The following is a 19,815-nucleotide window of genomic DNA, read 5'->3' as shown; positions in this document are numbered from 1 at the left end:
GAAGATGACTTTCAAATGCCTGCAAAAAAAAAACCTGTCACAGACAGCTTATTCTTTATGGCACAAGATGCCTGCCCACTCTGTCCTTCATCATACTCTTTCCAGCCACGTAAACAAAACCAGGAAGAGAGAAAACAAATTCCAAAGACACTTTAAAAACATGCTAAAAACTTAAAACCGAGGGCTCAGAACTTCCACCTTTGTGCAGATTTCGTTCTGAAGTGGCAAAGGTCAACTGAATTTACAATACATGTGACAAGTATTGAAAACGCTGACAACCTGCACAGCAACTCAACAGATTTCTTTCTTGGGAGGCACTCCTAACCAATTTCTCTTAGTTATCCAGTGGTTCCTCAGGTGACAGAGCCTTTGCTCCTTGGTGTGAATGGCTGCAATTGATTTCTGTGCAAAAGCAGCTGCGTACCTGACTAAGCAACTGCCCATGAAAAATGGTGTTCACCACCTTGAGGACCTGCTTGGTGAGCTTCCTCTGTGAGAAAGGGATGAGGATCCTGCGCTTCGTGCCTTCCGACTCCAGCTCCTGCTGTACTTTATCCAACAACTCGCAGAGAAATTCCTGAGCGTCCTGCTGATCGTAACCTCGAAACGCCGGGATGAGGCTCCACACAGAATGCAGCATGGCAAAGGGGGACACGAGCGCCCACTTGCCAGACCACATCACTCTGAAGAGGGTGTGCAATTCGTGACAGAGGGAGATGTGCTTTGAACTCGGTTCCTTGGGTTGTATAAGTTCTAAACTCCTGCTTATCGAGGAGCCACCGTTTAAGCCAGCTGGCAAGCTCTGCGTGCCGTACGATCCCACTTTGTCAGTCTTCCCTGACTCATTAGCAGCAGACCCATTTGCCAATTTGCCAGGCATCCTAGACTTCCCATTCACAGTTTTGGCTAAGAGTTCTTCTGTTTCACAGAGATCAAGTGTCAGAAAACATTCTCTAAATTTCTGGAGGTGACTTAGCACTTGCAGAATAGAATTCATATAACATGTGTTTCCCAGGTTCCTTAGACCCGTTACCCCGGGAGTCATCAGAGGCTTACGCCGGATGGAATAAAACTGTTTGAATCTGCTGCTCTGCATCTGCCTTGAGGTAGGGGAAGCGGTCGCCACCTCCCTGAATTTCCTTGGAATCAAGTTCTCTCTGTGCACATGAGACAGCAGCCTTGCACTCTTCCTCGGAGGAGTGTTTGCCAGCTCCTCCAGGAGTTGTCTCTTCATCTCCTGTCGCCGCTGCCTGGCTGCCTCCTTCTTTTTCTCCAACTCCTCCATTTGCTTCTTTTCTTTTAATTTTAGCTGGCCTCTAGAGCTCTTATCAAACCAGGTCCGCAGCGCCTTTGCAAGCAAGGACTGGCGCCTGTGCCAGAGAGCTGTAAGCATCTGAGATTGTCCCTGAGGGCTCCTTTGATGGCTGCACATGGCCTCTCCCAAAGCCATCGATCGCAACGTCCTGCCACTTCTTGTTGACGGATCATGTTTTTGACTTTTAATTGCCGACAGAGAACTTCTCAGCAATTTCAAGTCACCCTCCGGGTTATCATTCAAGACATAATCTTCACAAAGGTAACAGAAAACATACAGATCGTTAACTTCCATTGCCAATGGATGCCTGGTTTCTTCAAAGTGTTTAAGTGCATGCTCCTCCATGTACCTCCCACAGGCGACGTGGGAGCACTTCAGACAAGCCCAGATAGATTCAGTTGTCTGGCAGTCCACGCAGTGCCACTTCTGGGGGTTCAGGATGGAGTGGTCCTGGGCGAGTCGTAGCCGCCCAACATGTTTGCATCTATCCATGTCTTACAGGAGTCTTCGCTGCTTTGACCTTGGAAGGGAAAAAACAGAAAGAAAAGGATCTTAGAGCCACGATACATATTTAAAATGATCTCTTTTGTACCAGCTGTAAAAACCTGTAAAAATACAGATGTCGCGTCTGGTCAATCCCAACCGCAGTTTTCCCTTGACCAACTACATTATTTTTACATGTTTTTTTTCACAATCAGTTTTTAGTAGCAGCAAAAGATATTGGATTGACAAGGTCTACAGAATAAAACTGTCTATCTACTACGGGTGGCCCAGACAGCTGCCAGCACGCCTTACCCAAGCTGAGTGGCTCGCTTCCATGGAGAAAAAGATTAATTCAGTCCACACACACATTTGATCTTTAGCTGCCCTCTTGAAATTGATACATACAAAATGAATTTGGAATTGGAATGCATGTCATCAGGAACTAGACTGAGGTTACCAGCTTCTCGCAGAAGCCACAAAAATACCAGATAATTGTCATAACCAGAGCATTTGCAAGTCCGTAAGATTTACATTCCGCCCTCGAATTCTCTGATTTCCCACAGCCTCCCAAACGTTTTAATGTTTAAAAAAAATTAGCAGGGGGAAAAAATGAGAAGTGTAACACCATGTTAGAGTAAACCTAAAGGACCATCTGCACGTGTACACGCTTGCACGAGCACACGTAAACAGAAAAAGCAACTGATTTACTAAATAACTATATTGTCACTGAAGAGAAATCAAAGCAGGGATACTAGAAGGCACAAAAAGCTTTCACAAAAGCAACCAAAACACCGCGTGCCAGCGCTGCCGTTTCTCTTGTCCAGTCCCTCCAACACTCTGATCCAACGGAAAGAGCTCAGAGCACCCAAACAGCGCCCGGACCCGCTCGCACGCCCTACTCACGGAGTCATGTCTAAACATCCTTTCCTCCGCGACGCAGCATCCAGGGCGCGGAACATCCCCATTTCAGCCGAAGGAGTCTTGGTGGTTCTTCGAGAATTTAATTACTACTTAAGTCTTCATTGTAAGGCAGCACAGCTTCACAGCCCTAGAGATAGAATATTCTCGTGATGCACACAAACTAACAACGCTGGCAGGGTTGCTTTTGAAGGCGATTAATCCCCTCAGTGCAAGCGCTACTCCAGAGAACACATTTATTACAGGAAACAGAATTGTCTGGAAGTCAAAGCATGAACGCACCTAGGAACCCAAATACTTAGATGTTAAGAAATGTCACATGGAAGAGGCGCTCTGGAATTTCATTCTTCTGCTTTTATTTTCTGATAATCTATAAATCTGCTGATCACATGTAGCCTCTTCATCACAAGTCTTTTGTAGTGGATGACCCAACATATGGCAGAGAAAAAAATCTGAGTTAAAAAAACTGAGCAAAAACGTGCACCTCCTGTGATCACTTTAATTTTGGCTGCTTTGGTAACTTGGTGAAAGAAGGGGAGAGGAGACAGGGAAAAAGAAAAAAAAATCTGTCCTGAATTAAATTTAATTTCTAGATGATTTTTCAAACAATAAAAATGAAGTAATGAATAGTTGTCAAGTGTGAACTGCAACAAAATAGGAAAGAAAAATAGGAAAGAAAAATAGGAAAAACCTGCATTTCACCAGAGGCAGAAAAGACTGTAAAGACATATCTGTTGTAATAATCCAAGAAAGATTAAATTAACTTGCTTACACACCCACGACTACAGTCCTTGAATACACTACAAAGTAGTGATAGGAGGGACAGCAATAATAGGCACAAAGTGGTTACAGATGTCACAGAGAGTGTCAGGTCTGGAATACAGAATATTTAGTTAAAAAAATCATTTTATGAGGGGCAAAGTTTACCATAACGAAGGCCACGGCATGCTTTCCCAAAGCTTTAGGATAGGTATTGAGCAGCTGCCTCGATTGGTATGCAGAAACCTATTTAACCAGGCTAAGAAAACATACTTTTGGCTGTCCCCAAATTATGCAAATTTACTTTAATTACTATCTTTTTCCAGTGACACTGCTGCTAAAGGTGGAATTTGTTAAAGAAAAATCAAAGCTCTTCTATTCTTTAACTCTTCTCGACTTCAGATTAAAGCACAAGTGGCCACTTCAGAATTCATCTCCACAGAATGATTCTGCGGTGCCTAAACAACCATTCGAGTCATTTATTTAAAACAATTCAAAATCCTGCTGCACCTCTCCTTGGGCTGCCTTCATTCCCTCACAAATCCCAGCACCTGGGAAGGCACTTTAGGAAATCGTACACTAAACAAAGGCTTGATTTGGTCTCCTCCTTCCAAGTTGGAACCATCCCTTCCCACCTGCCTCTCACCTTCCTCCCTGACCTTTTTTTCCCCCTCCCTCTTTCTTCTTTATTTTTCTGCTCTGGTCTTGATGGAAAATTGTGGAATAATCCCGTCTAGCCTTGGTGAGACCAAGTGGCATAGATTCCAGCTTGAAAGAGTATAGACACTATGGTAACATTGACAGCCTTCATTTACATAAAAGAATACTAATTATGTTGTATCATCAACATCTGTGATTCTGCTCACTGCCATATGCGACAGTGTTGGGAATTTAACCCTTGAGTTTCCCCAGCATATCCTAGATTTGTACCGTGTAACAAAAAACGGGCCTTATAAATATAATATTCTAGGGAGCGATTAAAGAGCCGCCAAGCGCAGTCGCTCACCAGCTCTGCAAGGGCTCAGGACAGAGTATTTTCAAGCAGCACTGAATTTATCCTCAATTTCCAAGGAAAAAGAAACAATGCTGATATGTGGCTAGTTTCAGCTGGGTAACAGGCTACAAGGAAATCAATCACACACCAGATACAGTGCATTAAAGAATCATGTTTAACAATGAAGTAGGCTGTCAGTATATAAATTACAGGCCTTTTGTCAACTGCTTTTGCCTTTCCTGTGTGGGCCAGCAAGATTTCCTGTTTGAAAAAGAGATTTTAACAGTGTTGGTCAGTTAACAAAGCAGCTTTGTTACACCTTAATTCAGTGATTCTCAGCACAAAAACATCTTTGATGCTGCATGGGATATTCCCCACCTGTTTCTCTTCAGGTATCTATGGATCCTTCCCTTGCAAATTGAATATACATTCTCTGACCTATGAGGAACAGCTGAAGGAGCTGGGGGTGTTTAGCCTGGAGAAGAGGAAGCTCAGAGGTGACCTTAGTGCAGTCTACAACTACCTGAAGGGAGGTTGTAGCGCAGTGGGAGTTGGCTTCTTCTCCCAGGCAACCAGCGATAGGACAAGAGGACACAGCCTCAAGCTTCGCATGGGGAGGTTCAGGTTGGACATTAGGAAGCATTTCTTCTCAGCAAGGGTCATTAGCCATTGGAAGGGGCTGCCCAGGGAGGGGGTGGAGTCACCATCTCTGGAGGGGTTTAAGAAAAGACTGGACATGGCACTTAGTGCCATGGTCTAGTTGCCATGGTGGAGTCAGGGCAATGGTTGGACTCAATGAGCCCAGAGGGCTCTTCCAACCTGGTTGATTCTGTGATTCTGTGATTCAGCTGCTCTGCAAGTTAGAAAGAAACAGTGTTTATTTAACCCAAACCACTTAAATGCTACGTCTTTTCAACTTCTGCACGTAAGACCTGCTGTTCATTGGCGTGGTTGTCGTGTCAGAGCTGAGAAGGCAGAGTCGGCTCGCTTGCTGTGCACCTGGTGATGCCATGCACCACGCTTAAGGATTTCTTCTTCAAGATGTCTGTTACTGACTCATATTTTTGACCCCTTCCATAAAAAAAAAAAAATATTTAAAATTGGCTCTCTTGCATCAAGCAACACGTACTAAAGGCAGCTGGAGTGTCTGCAGGTTCAGCCCTGCCATCCCACACACAGACTACTAAATGAGTCACTGAAAGACATGCACAAGACTAAGAACAAAATTTGTTCCTCTCTTTTACCTAGGTAAACAAACAGCTCGCAACAACCTACTTGCAAGAACAAAAAGAACACACTGACAGGAAAAATTACAAAGCAATGATTAAAGGAAAACACAAAGATGAGTCAGAACCTGTAAACAGTTGCACAAGGGGAAGAACAAACCTTGCAAAGATTACAGGGCTGGAGCTATTTAAGATATTGCAAGGACTGAACACGACTTGATGTGGCTGACGTGACAGCCTAGGACAAGCCATGAACAACAAGAGAGTTTAATGATGGAGAATTAACACCTTATGTTTTAAGGTCTTGGAAATGAACAAACAGAACTCTTCTCTTTGCAATCACAGTATATCAGGTTTATTTCCTGGTTTTACAATTTTTTTCCACCAAGGCACATCTCTTTTTAAGAAATATCTATGAACTCGTCCTTTCTCACCTACTTAGATCCTTTCTTTTCCAGATAAGAGATGGGGGAAGGAAAAGAGGGAAGGAGGAACAACTTAATTGCTCTGTGTGGAGAAGAGGTACCAAAACAAGTGTGGAGCTGCACTGCAATACAACTGAAGAGGAGTTAAAACTGAAATAAAATAATAGGAAATAAAAGGAAAATAAGGACACTAGTTTAGCCAGTCATGTTTTAGAGACAATTTGAAAAATTCTCACCTTGCAAATCACTCATAGTATTTAAACACTGGGTCAAACCCTACTTTCTTTTCTTGCACGGCTCATAATCCTGGAAAAACTTACGGCAAGATCCTATAACAGCTTCAAGAACCAAACGCAGCAGAAACAATTTGGCTCTTGACCCTAAAAGAGTGTTAAAATAAAACACATGACTTTATTATGTTTCTTTGTACCATTGTTACACATTTGGAAACTGATTAAAGACATCTGTACAGATCTGTTGACACTAGCTACTTTCTTTTTCTAAATAAAAGAAAAGTTTAGGGATCAGGAAAGGTGCGAGATGTTTAGCCTTGGAAACTAGATGCATCTTTCATTTGTCCAAGAGTTGATTCCAGAACAATAAGTCTCCAGTACTGACACAAACTTCTTTAGCTGCAGTCTGGAAATCATCTTTAAGGACAGGTGGGAAGCTCAGACTGAATGATTCTTTCATTCATTCATCCCTCTCCTGGGAATGGCAAAAGTGAAACACAGCAGCATTTCACCGCTCCGTCGGGAATTGGTACCGCATTTAATAAAGCGTGTTTGCCTTTTTTTTTTTTCCCTCATTTTGTTTTAAAACAGTGTAGGCAAAAAATATCCTTAGATATTCTTTCCATCAAAACTACATATCCTACACAAATATACTGCATTTGATCAAACAGGTTTAAAAATCTTAGATGGAAATAACCAAGCACCTTCCACTCTCCCCCCAATAAACATTTTTTTTACGTGCGACTCTAGAGTAGAATTTCTAGCCTGCTGCAAATACTCAAAAATGCAAATAAGGAGATATCAGGGAGAATATATATCTAAAAAATGCATACAACTACTCAAAAACTTTATTCCGCCAATTATTTTAACTTACCCATTTGTGAGGAACCAATTATCCAACCAGATGTCTAATGAAAACATGTAATCTGAGCTGCACGGAAGATGGTGAAAAAAATTTCCTGCTCAAGACATTCGTGTCCCTCTGCTAGCAAGAGCTGTCCACGTACGTACTCACAGCAAAACCCTGTATTTGCTTCTCAAAGCCACTAGCAATGACACTTTTTCCAACAGAAAAACTCGTGTAATTGATATTCCATCAGAGAAAAGGAATCGCTGCACGAACAAACGAGTGTCACCACCACATCACCTGAGCACGCATCCTCTGTCCTTACAAAGTCACTCCACGGTCCAGAACTACTCACTGAGTAACCAGAGCAAGGCAAACACCCAGGAAAACAGGCAAGAAGCTCCTTTTTGCTTCTCTTTCTCCAAAGAGCCATCAGCTTCCCCGGGCAGGAATGGGTTTCTCCCTTGACTCCTCTAGTTCAAACCCTGCTGGTTTCAGACTTTCAAATTGCGTCTCCAAAGAGTGACAATAGCCCTGGAGATTTTTTCAATTATTCTGAAAGCATATTTTCTTGAAAACTGTCTGCTTTATATCCTACAACTGCTGGATTCCCTCTATCCAGGGTGACATACTATCAAGTTAGTTACAGGCAAATTAACACAGCTGACAAAGGGGAAAAAAAAGGGGGAAAACACAGGAGGGAGAGTTAGAGCTGATCCAGGATTCAGTGTTTCTTTGAAAAGGCAAGCAAAGCAATGAATTCAAGAGCTCCTGTGAGTACATGAATAAGCCACAACTTAAAAGACAGACAGGAGACTTGAGCTGTGACAGAAGTGGTCACCGATCCCACCTCCCTCCCGGCCAGCCCACTCCTCCAGCATCAACCTCCTCACCCAGCCGGAGCCCTGAAACACAGAAATCCTCCACCTGAACCCAAAGCTTGCCAAATTCTGAAACATCCCACCCACACGTGCCTGGAAGGTGGCTGGTGTCCTACCGGAGTCACGACAAGCTCCAAGGACTTCAGCTGGTGCAGTCCTTCAGTACAAGTGCTGGAGGACCCCCATGCCCCACCGCGCCGTTCAACTCTGAAGCTATAATCACAAGGGAGCTTGATGAAAATGTGACTTTCCTGCCAATTTCCACAGCGAGTTCTGTTTTATTAACTCCTTGAAGTTAATTATAACTATGTCAATGTTTAACTGTTTCTGCGGGCTCACACTGTGCTGTAAAAATTTGCTCTAGGCTCAAACATGGAATCTCGGGGATGAGTTTTCAAAGAAATATTCAGTCATTGCAAAAAAGAAAACAAACCCAAAAACCAAACCCAAAACCCCAAAGCACGAGGATTAAGAAAATCCTGTTCCCTGCACTGGCATCCTCAGCGGGAGTAAACGCGACTTCTGCAGGACTTTGTTCTCTGAATCTTCTTGGGAAGCTAAAGTTGGTAGATATCGGTCCGAGTACAAAGAACAGCACAGACACTATGATGTACTGAGTATAATTAGCTTCAAACATTTCATACTCCACAGCAAAAAGAACAAGGCTCCAGGCAGCCCCAACTTGTCCCGAACACCAACCCACCCACACAAACCGGTCATCCTCCCTACGCAGTTCAGTTCACACAGATTTAGGGGGATAACTGTGAGAAGAGAAGCATTTGCTTCGTGTTTTGCATCAGCTGACAGATGTAAATGGCCCAACCCTACCAAATCAGAGATGCTAAGATCCCACTACCACAATGCACCCGACACAAAACCAGTCAAACACCAGGCAGCTACAAGTAGGAGGGAGAGAGAGAGAGAGAGAGAGAGAGGGAGACAAGATAGATAGATAGATAGATATAAAAAATATTTACAGGTATTATTTGTTAACAATCCACCACCAAGTTGATCAGACAAATTGCTAAAGCTGAATTCAGTGCTCATCCCAAGGAGGGAGCAAGGATGAAAAAACATTCTCTTTTTCCTAAAACGCTGGAATTTTGAGTACTTTAGAAAAAAGTTTTAATGTCTCCGAGATTGTTTTAAATATGACCAGTGTACTTAAATCTAAGACCTCACGTAAACTGAACTGTGCTGTTAACCCATCTATACTAATCAAGACTGAAAAGAACATGAAATGTTCCCCAGTCCCTATTGCTAGAGCTAGTCAATGCCTGGAGCAGATAAAATAACCTTATCCTGCCTTTTTTTGCTGTTACTACTTATTGTGCTTGGTGAACTGGTTTAGCTGTGCTACCCAAAACAGCCTTTCTGCAGATAGACACTCTCCTTACCACAGAGGCTTGCTGGCAAACTCTAAGAAGTCAGAAAAAACCCACCAAACTCCTTTTGTTTGGTTAGAATAAATTTATGACTAAAACCAACGACTTCACACTGCCTGCGTCCTCAAAGAGCAGTAATTCATGGTTTATACAGGCCAACAAATAGTTGCAAATGTGCATGTGTCTTCTATCCACATTCCTTCCCAAGGAAGATCCTCTTAAACTAGAGACAGTTCAGCACTCGCTAGGAATGGATCTGGCAGTTCATGGTTTGAAAATAATCATGGAGAGGCAAAGAGAAGGTGAATTTCTTCAGTTCACAAAGCGTTTTAATACAGCCCTCCTTAGAAACTAGCTATTCTATTATTTACACTGCCATTCAAATTCTCCAGCCATGCAAGTTTAAACTTGGAAGCTTTTAAAATTTAAAATATTTTAAAGATGAAGTATGAATGTTCTTATTAAGCCAAACTCACACTGTTTCTCACCTAAGAGCAAGAGATGAATAAAAATAAGTGACGAAAACCTCAGGTAAAGCCCCCAGCTACCTGTATTTTCAATTTTCACCTTTTGACCCTAGCTTTAAGAACAGCTTTTCAATGTGTAATAGAAACAACACTATTTATTCTTTAGGGTCACTGTAAAACAAACAAACAAAAAAGATACACGTCCTACAGTTCACTGAAAATGCAGGAATTTACTGTATAATGGCCCTGGATGTTAAAAAGCGTTATTAAAATGCTATATACCTCTTAGTTCATGGCTTTCTAGAAGTTAATGTTTCTTCATTTATTGCAACACATAAAATCCCCCCCTCCCCTTTCTTTTCATGGGCTTCTGAGGTTTTATTTTTGGTTTGGCTTTTTGAAGCATTAATAAGCTGGGAAACACGAGACGGATACACCGTATAAAAGAGGCACTCTGCATTAAAACAATCCACAGTATTTCCTCTAGTCCTAGTGAACCAGTCCGAAAGGGAAAGGGCCAACGCAGTAATTCCACTGGTACTTACATCTGTAGAAGCCTGAAGCAATTATAGCAAATACACACAATTTGAATTATCAGAATCAAACATGGAAAAGCGTTTTGCATTAGAACAGCCTGAAGTAGATGCTAACAGTCCAATATAAAGTAATAATTTCACTTTATGACTCAAGCGACCAGCTTTATAGAATCCATGAATTCCCAACCAATTCTGTTTCCATAATTGTGACACCACCACAGTGACACGCCGTAGCGTCTTCAAGTTTTCTACACGTTTGCCCCGAACATTGCTCCTGAAAAACCTCTCTGCCAGAGCAGACAGAGCTTTAACAGATACAAAATGAGCGGCGCTGACTCCACGTCAAGAGCTACATCGATTTTCACTATTTGGCAATTCACTTTTTTAATGCCCCGCCATCCCCAGACTGGATTCACACCAAAACTGATTCTTTTCGCTTCCTTTCACACTTACAACTGCCCAGTTCGGCAAGTATTCGAGTTTAGTGAGCCTGCTCAAAGGGACAGAGTACGTGCTCCTGTGCTTGTGGGTCAGGACCTGCACAAGCGAACAAGGCAGTTTAAGAATAATTAACAAGGTCCAAGTTAAACAAAACAAGCCACGTTATGTTGCAACGTGGCCTAACAAAGCAGGAATAGAGGAGATAAACAGCCATTCTCTTGTGTCTCCACTTTCCCTACCTTATTATTCTGTTTAATCGTGGCCTACTACAATGCAGCCAAAAAAGCTACATTTTTCTGAGTGCAGAAAGCATCATTTCCTTGGCCCACGCTCTTTAAACACCATTTTTCACATTCAGTGTATATCACATTTATCACCAATTGGCACGTAAACAATACATTCAGAGTTGAGGTTCACAGCAACAGTTCAGACATTGTACATTAAAAATATTAAAAAACACACACTCAACCTTTGACGGGGAAAATTCTACGCAATTTCCACCCACCTTCATCATAACATCAACAAAATTAAACATAACTTTCCGCTACTGGCAAAGAGCTTCATCAGCAAGGTCAGAACCGGTTGCGTTTTGACACACAGCACCTTGCTCCGTTCCCCCATCATTTGCAAAAACATGCAATTTTAACAAAACGAACCCAAAGCCCTTCACCACAGAGGTACGAGGTGAAGTTTTCTAGCTCCGGCACGCCAGAGAATCCTCTCGCTGCTGCTCACGCACACAAAACTGACGGCTGCAGCAGAGATCAATCTACCAGCCCTGGCATTCAGCGGCAGCCTAAGAGCCTCTTCGAGAATCTCTTTGTGATAGACACAAAGACGGATTATAGCAGAGAGTGAATACTTGGTAAGTTAGGGGTAGTCCTCTGCTGTTCTTCCTCCCCCATTTTAATTCATATTCATCTTGGCAAAATCTTAAGACAGACTATTAACTAATCTAAACCAACATCACAGCTGATACAACACACAAAGCAATCAGTCAAACGAACATGTCAGTGCCGTCTACTGAAGCAATAAAGAACAAGACAACCGCAGCGGGCTGTGCCTTATTATCTTCACGGCCATAATGAATAGGCAAATAGTATTAAATATAAGTACGATATTCCACAGTCACATTTTGCTGTGTTTGAAGCAGGAAAGGTGCCTTCGGTATGTTTGAGGAGCAGAGATTGCAACAAGATGAAAATAACGAAGGGTTTCGACACACCTCTCCATCATTTTCTTTTCCTTCACTTGCCAATCAACTACTCTTAGGTCTTTTAAAACCCCGAGCGGGCGAAATATCAGCAGCTAGGAAATTTTCTATAGGTTTTAATAAATACTATTAACCGGTAGAGTCAATCAGAGTGACCGATTTATCCAAACGCAGCAAGGACTTCTGTTTTTTTATTTGTTTAACCAACAGAACACAAACAGCCCAAGATGCAGCATTTATTTGTATAGCACCCACAAGCATTCCCACATCCCTGTACGGGAGGGTGCTGCCGCATCCTCAGCTCTATAAACCACAAATTATCTGACCCAGCCTTCACTTGGACCGCTGGGTTCCACCAAGGTCTTCTCCGTTTTCTTGTCAACAAAGAATTAGACAGAGAGATTTACACGTCCTCTTGCTCTGCTCAACTGATGTCCCTGTTTCATGCTTGGAAAAAAAAAACCCTATACAGCAAAGCCTCCTCTTCCTCGGCGTGCAAAAGGAGACCTAAAGTGGCATTAATAAAACTAAGTGTATTTTCAGTCTCAGCCTTCCCTCCATTCAGCCTGCCAGCTGACACACAAGGTTTGAGCCTCTATTTTCTGGTACATAAGGAACAATTTCACTTGCTCAAATGCACTTTTTCCCCCCCTGATTCCTGATGGAATTATTCCTAATTTGCATATTACGAATCCTGTTCTGGCTGAAATCCTTTTCTATAAATTACAGGCAATATCAGAGTAGTGCCTTTGTCCTCACCACAACGCGTTGGTGTAACACAACGAGGTAGGAAACGGGAACCCTATTTGCAAAGTATCAGATTGTTAATCTTGTTTAAGAACTGAAGATCAGCTGAGGCCCGATTCTATAGCATCTGTTATTTTAATAAATTATCCTACCAAGAGGTTAGAGTTCATCACATCAATTTGTCTTGAGATGAAACGACAACAGGACAAGGAAAGAGGGAGAGATGAATTTGGTTTTGATGTCACAATTCTGTGCCTCAAAAAGTTGTTCTTAAAACCTTCCAGTTTTATAATAAACAGGATTTTATCTTCCTTATTCACTAACTCACTCATTTCCACAGTGTCCAAAACAGCAGGTTGGGCAGCCATGCTAACGAACCATCCTGAAAAGTTAAAAAAAAAAGAGCAGTGCAAATTTCAAAGCAGAATTTTTCAGTCTGCCTTTGAAAAACACTCGCTCTTTTCACTCTCTATCGTGAATATTACATTTTCTTAAAATTTTTTGAGAAGGATCTTCATCCTTGCTCTCATTCAGGTGAATTAACTATTCTTAGTTAAATAGATTTGCTTCCAGTCTTAGTCCGATGACAGATTAACTCATGACTGGTAGGATTATAGACTTACCTCTGGAACTAAATCACTTTTGAATCTGAGTTATAGCTGTTAGTTCTTTAAAGCTTAGCTGAACAGCTTTTAGTACCTCCTTTGTATTTTTGAAAGAATGATTAAACATCATTAAATCCAAGCTAAGGGCTCTTTCTCACAACTTTGGTGAATAAACAGTTCGCTGATTTAACTTTAAAAAAAAAAATAGAACAGCAGAGTTTTACATGGATTTTTGAGAATAATTAATACTGTTCTAAGTCTAGAATACTTGTCCTTAAAATTAAAACATGTTTTTGATGTTTGTGTGGTTTTTAAGCACATAAAAAAAACATTGTTCTCCTTGGAGAGAAATAACTATCCAGCTCAACCTGCTCCTTCGCACGGGCGCTTCTGTTCCCGTTACATTTCTCCAGCTGCAGAAGATACGACCGAGTCTCCAGAGATGGGCAGTGAAGCTCTCCTGTGCCGCAACCAGCTAACAACTCCTCTCTACTGAGGACATCAAGCATACATTTTAGCATGGCTTGTTTTTACAGGAAATATGAAATATTCCAAATACGACACCACAAATTTCCATGCCATCTGCAAACGGTTTCACTACACACCAACAAAGTAACGTGGAAGAAGCCACTAAGCTGGTATCTAAAGAGTCACCCGTTCAACGTCCTCCTCCTCCTGACATTCCCTTCGGCAGCATTCGTACGGAAAGCGAGGAGCAGCCTATCCCCATACTTTTGTATCTCGGCAGAGGATGGAGATATTTAGCCATCACTCTCTCCATTTAATTAGAGGTCAGACAGCTTGGTCCAACGAGCTGCTTTAATTCATTGCTTTTGCCTTCTACGTTTCCATGAGAGGAGGCATGGATGGGACAACGAGGAGAGAAGCAGCTTCCCCTAAGAAGTGAAAATAAACCCCCTCTGTAACTACTAACGATGGTCACTGGATGGAAGAGCTGGAGGCATCACTTCTCCGAGAGTGTGATGCCAAAATGATATGGTTTGGTTGCACCTGGACAGCAGATCTTGGGGCTCCCAGCCTAAGCAGCCAGCCACTGAGCTACATCCCCATCAGAAAACAGGGTTTTCTTTTTAAGTAACAGAAAACACAAGTTTCAGTTAATTCATCGTTAAGTACCCCTCTGGCTCATACTAAGCGAGCTGCAATCTCCAGATTAGAACATATCACTTTTCACTGGTTGTTAATCATTGGAAAACCCCTAAAGCATCCAAAAGCAGATCGCGTTGTCCAGTCCTAGGGATACATCTGTAGATACACGCACACACACAAATGTACGGACACACGGTCTGTTTAAATCAATCCTCAGATCTCTCCCTCCACCCAGAAAACCCATGAACTATTGTCAAGTATAAAAACCCCACAGTCAACACAAATGCAAACCCTAATTAGTCAATAAAGACGTTAGCTCCTCATGTGACGGAGTCACACAAATCTGCAGGGGCGGGAGGGGAGGCATTCATGCCGAACTGTGTTTGCTAAAGTTTAGTGTATGAAAAAATTATTTGTTCTGATAGACTACAGTTCAATATTTATGCAGATAATGCTCAAGCTAGAAGGCAGCCACAAATCTCTCTCATTTTCTTCATACACAAGGCACTTGTTATTCAGCTGGAACACATTTAATATACAACATAATGTGGAATTCTAAACTATCTAAAATTAGTGGGTAAAGTTAGCTGCAGCACCAGGCAGGAGACAACCCAGGTCCCATCACACCAAAAGGAAGGAAGAGTTTAATATAAAATACACTTCTGCTGTTTGAAGAAAAGGAAAGCACATTTGTCACCAACTTATTGGAATGGAGTCAGGTTTGGGGACGCTGATCCCTCCCGGGAAAGCGGGGAACAAAGCTGTAGCAGTACAGAAACACAAGCCAGCACTGACTGCCCTTCTTAGGATACTCTTTTAGTATTTCCAGCTAAAAGCTACTTATCACTTCATCTGCATACCCACCTAGCCAGGCTGCAAAGACCCTCCTTCCGTACCGTTTTCATTTAAAGTTCAAAACCTCGAATTGTCCTCAGAGGCTTTTCATAGCATGAGAGAGAGGGACGGAATGTAATTATAGGACAGTATTTCTTAATCAAATCTAAGCCGCCCACTGAAAGCGAATGGGAAAATATGGTTGCAAGGCAATGCTTCTCAATCAAGTGGACGGATTTGCCTTTCAGAGTGAATAAGGGAATGGAGCTGTGGTCACCATTTCTTAATCAGCTCAGCTGATGTCCTATAGAAGGTCTCAATGGAGGAACACAGCTGTGGCCCATAACTCTTGACTTGATCTTCCATGGTTTGACTGAAAAGCCTGAAAAGAACATAAATGCACTAAAGCTTTTCTCCATTAAATTGGTTCTTTTAAAACTGCCACTGGCTTCACCCAGAGGGGGAAAAAAAGTTTCTTTTTCAGTGCGCTTGGTTAGAGGTTGAGTGTAAAAGTTTTCACGATATATACAACACACTGAGGTATACTATAATAGATCAAGCTATTATTTGCTTTTAAAGACCCAAATGGAGCATGTTATTTAGTAATTCCAGCTTTCTGTAGGGATTCCTACAGGTTTTCGCTTGGGCTAAAGCACCCTTTTGCGTTTCAGTTAGCAAAGTTACAAAACACAGAGAAGCATCTCCTTAGTCAGAAGGTTTTTTTAAAAGAGTACATTCGTCACGACTGACACGTTACACGAGATCCATTTCAAATGCACTCATACCAACTTTGAGCTGTCAGATCCACGTACTCCAGTTTTCTGTCTTCATTTGAAAATGCGGCTGAATTACACCGCGGCGAGACAAGAAAGCGAGCGTGCGCACCGCGGGGAGGAACGAGGGAAAGAGCTGCTGGGTTTCACATAGCTGCCTGTATTTTTCTTCTACTTTCTCAGTAAAGTTCTTAAGAGGACAGACTTCTCAGTGAATTACATTATAATTACCTAATTAAAGGAACTTCTCTGGTGAGCCTTCTTTAAAAAAATCCCAAGGTATGCCCCAACGTTTGCCGTTTTCTGAGAGATTTCATACTGATCTTTGTAACGTATTGGAGGTGTAATAGTTAACGTGCACTCGTTACCATCTGATAAAGCAAAAAGCTAATTAACAACACTCAGCACAAAGCAGACAAGTTTATTTTTTCTACCTATCCTATGTCCGCTAAAGACTCTCACTTCCTACCATGGTAGCAAACAGCAAAGGTTTTTTTTTTCCCTTCGAAACCAGCAGAATGCAGTGTAAGAGCGCACAGTTTAATTTGCATTTTCCTCAATACACTCTGAGATGAATTACTGCAAATATACAGATAACTAGCTTGAGACCACTTAGAAATTATTTCCCTACGACACTGGCAAAGGACAGAATCTCCATGTCCATTTTTACCTTCTCTCCCTTCACTCCCCCATTAATTTTTTTTGTTTCAGTGCTGTGTTATAGCTGCTCTGTAGCTCTGCTGCCAGTTACGTGATGAAGCCCGCATGCTGGGGCTGTAATTCAACAGCTCGCAAGCCACATACGACTTAACAGCCTCGCATGAGCCATCTTTGATCTAAAGTCTAATAAAAACAAAAGTGAAGAGCGTTAGCGTCGGTACACACGGAGATATGAACGAACAACCGAGACATTCTGATCTATAAATCAGATTTTAAAATGGTAGTGCTTTCTGCTAAACAATGTGTTGAATTGGCTTAGTACACTCCAAAGCAATGATTCGTTAAGGGTTTCATGCTAACGAGGATGGTCTTCCATTCACTGGTGTTGAAGGGAGGGGGGTGCATTTTTCTATACAACCTACCCGCATCAACTCAACAGCCTGTTCACTGTGGTTAAGTGTTTAGGAAAGGTGAAGTGTTTATACACTGAGCAATTAACAATAGGCTGCTGAGACAAGAACATCTCCGAAGGTTTCACTCCCCAGAGGAAAAAAAAAAAAAAACAACAACAAAACCAACCCTTGATGAAATATTCAAGATGAAAACCACAAAGGTTGTTAAACAAAGTGAAAAACTGCCAGTGTCTCCCACCCGCTGGAGAGGATTCCTGCGCAGAAAACAAGGAATCGGGGGGATCTTTCGGAGCAGGTCCCACCACGCAGGTCAGAGCGAGCTGTGGCTGGGCCCCCCCCAGCTTCGTCTTCCCCCATTCGATTGGAATTGCTGCACGCAGTTACAGGCCAAGTTGTCAAACATCTTAGTTCTCTCTATTAATTTCTAACGAACGATTTTAAAACAAAAAACTTACTTTTGTTTTGACTCAGAGCTGAGGTCAACTTCAGAAAACCCTTCACACTTCCCAAAAGCAAAATGCATGAGAAAGAATTCACGCACACCTTGTAAGAGAGAAGCTGAATTTCATAGTATTTCCATTTGTTAGCTATTCTAAATCTATCCACTAACAGCTTCTAAGGGCTGAAAAAACACTAAATTTCACTTCATGAGTCCCAGCAGAAGTCCTAAGAAATTTCAGTATAAAAATAGCTAACAAAAGAAAAAAAAAGCGCCAATAAAAATAGGATCTTAAAAGACATATTCCATAATTTATACCCCCTTTGCCACTAGAGAAAGTGCTTCTTGTCGCTCGTTCTTAGGTGCTGAGACAGAACAATAACTACTTTTAAAAAAACCCAATTAACAAGCAAGCGTGTTTTAGCGCTGAAGAACACAACCTGCAACGCCTGATGTGGACAGAGAGCTGCAAACAAGCAAACCCCATGCGAAGGATTACATTTAGTGACAAGAAATCCACTGCAGCAAGAAACTGCACTCAGGGCTTTCACACCAGACGCAGAGAGGCGACACACCAAGCTAAACGTGCCCTTTTTTTTTTCCCCGTCACCAGTATTCCTGTGATTAACAGCACAACACACGAGAGAGAGACGCTTTGCTGTTCCCTTCGAGTTTACCAATCCAAATACTAATCAGACCAAGCGCTGGTTCAGTTTCCAAGCTGCAGCACATGAGGCTTATTCACAATTTCTCCATCCTTACAGGCCTCCAGCGTGTCTTGTCAAGCACAGGGCTTTGTACCACATGCAGCCTGAGTCTCCACAGAAACTGCGGCGACAGATTCTTTACTAACGATCTTTGGACACACAACAGCTAAATAAATCCCCAATTTTGACTTAACTAGCTGTAACACTCTATAAACCGTTGCATATGTGACTATTGTTAAGCCCTGCTCCTGAATAAGCAAAATTCTTTGTAACAAACCGAACTTGCACAAGACCGAGAACTATTCCAGACCTGAAAAGCTGCCAACTTCAAAACACCATTTTCACTTGAAGTCAGCTCATATTAATAGGAAGAATGATTAGGGGAAAAATAAACAAGCGTTTACCGTTTGCAGCCTCGTGTTTGAAAGCACGCCTAGCTCAGAGACATCAAATGCTGCTCATGTGTGGCACATAATTTTCAAATATTTGCACCTAGAATATTTTCAAAGCAATTAAAAACAACACCAAATGCTTTTGCTGCCCTCCTCTTTTTTTTTTTTTAAGCCATACCAACTCATTTGAGGATTGTAAAACAACAGCAAGCTGTGTAGCAGCTAAAGGCAGAGCAGCAGAAATTCAGCACGAAGCCCAGCAGTGCAGTTCCTGCCGGCTGGAGACAGGGTGCAACTCCAGCCACTTCTGTTAGACGGACACTTGTTTAATCCAAGGGCAAGTTTAATCCACAGCGTTCACACGCACAGAGAGTTTTTACATTCACAATTCCACCGATTTCCCTGCTCTCACCCTCCCAGCTCCTGCAGCTCTTCCTCCTGTCCTCATTCTCACGTCCCAGCCGCGTGTTTCCTTTTCTCGAGGAGCAGCTCAGATCTCTCCACCAACAGCCCCCTTCCTCATCACCTTATTCTTGCTTCCACTCCCACCTCCCTACCATCCCTTTCAATCTGGTCCCTATTTTTTGCTTTGCCTTTGCACGAGAACAGTTGGTACCACTTCAGGAGAAGCTCCCACCGAAGTCAAGGAGAGTTTTGCCTGGGCTGAGGAACCAGCAGCGCCTATCACATCTTTCACCGCACGCTCCTCAGGTTCCAGCGAGCATCTTCTCTGAAGCAGCAGTATATAAAAGCACCAAATTTTGCAACATTTCACACAAGACGAGCGCAGCAACTTCAAGAGCTCGCAGTATCTTTCCCTGATTACAAGTGTAGCTCCGAAAAGTAACGACGCTTTTTCCCCCCCTTTATATATTTCAAAATAACTCGGTGCTTTCACCACGGCTGCCAATATTCCCCCGCTGACTGTACCTGGAGATCAGGAGCTGTTTTGACACACAGATCATGCCGCTGCTTCCTACATACGAGCGCACGTTAACACAATTAGCAGGCA

At 42.4% G+C, this 19,815-nt stretch overlaps 1 protein-coding gene across 1 annotated transcript in view; it reads right to left on the bottom strand.

Moving 5' to 3' along the window:
- The window catches only part of USP49 (ubiquitin specific peptidase 49), a 29,878-nt gene that overhangs the window by 9,089 nt on the left and 974 nt on the right, over nucleotides 1-19,815 (bottom strand). Inside the window, exons 2-3 of the mRNA XM_068419138.1 lie at nucleotides 2,702-2,846; nucleotides 425-1,835 (exon numbers count right to left, since the gene is read on the bottom strand). Of these exons, the coding sequence (XP_068275239.1) occupies nucleotides 425-1,807 (1,383 nt within the window). The 5' untranslated portion in view covers nucleotides 1,808-1,835; nucleotides 2,702-2,846. The remainder of the gene's footprint in view (nucleotides 1-424; nucleotides 1,836-2,701; nucleotides 2,847-19,815) is intronic.

This window comes from Nyctibius grandis, chromosome 27 (assembly GCF_013368605.1).
Source record: "Nyctibius grandis isolate bNycGra1 chromosome 27, bNycGra1.pri, whole genome shotgun sequence".
In the NCBI taxonomy this organism is placed as follows: domain Eukaryota; kingdom Metazoa; phylum Chordata; class Aves; order Nyctibiiformes; family Nyctibiidae; genus Nyctibius; species Nyctibius grandis.
Note: the sequence above shows the minus strand (reverse complement) of the source record. Positions and strands in the feature narration are given on the sequence as shown.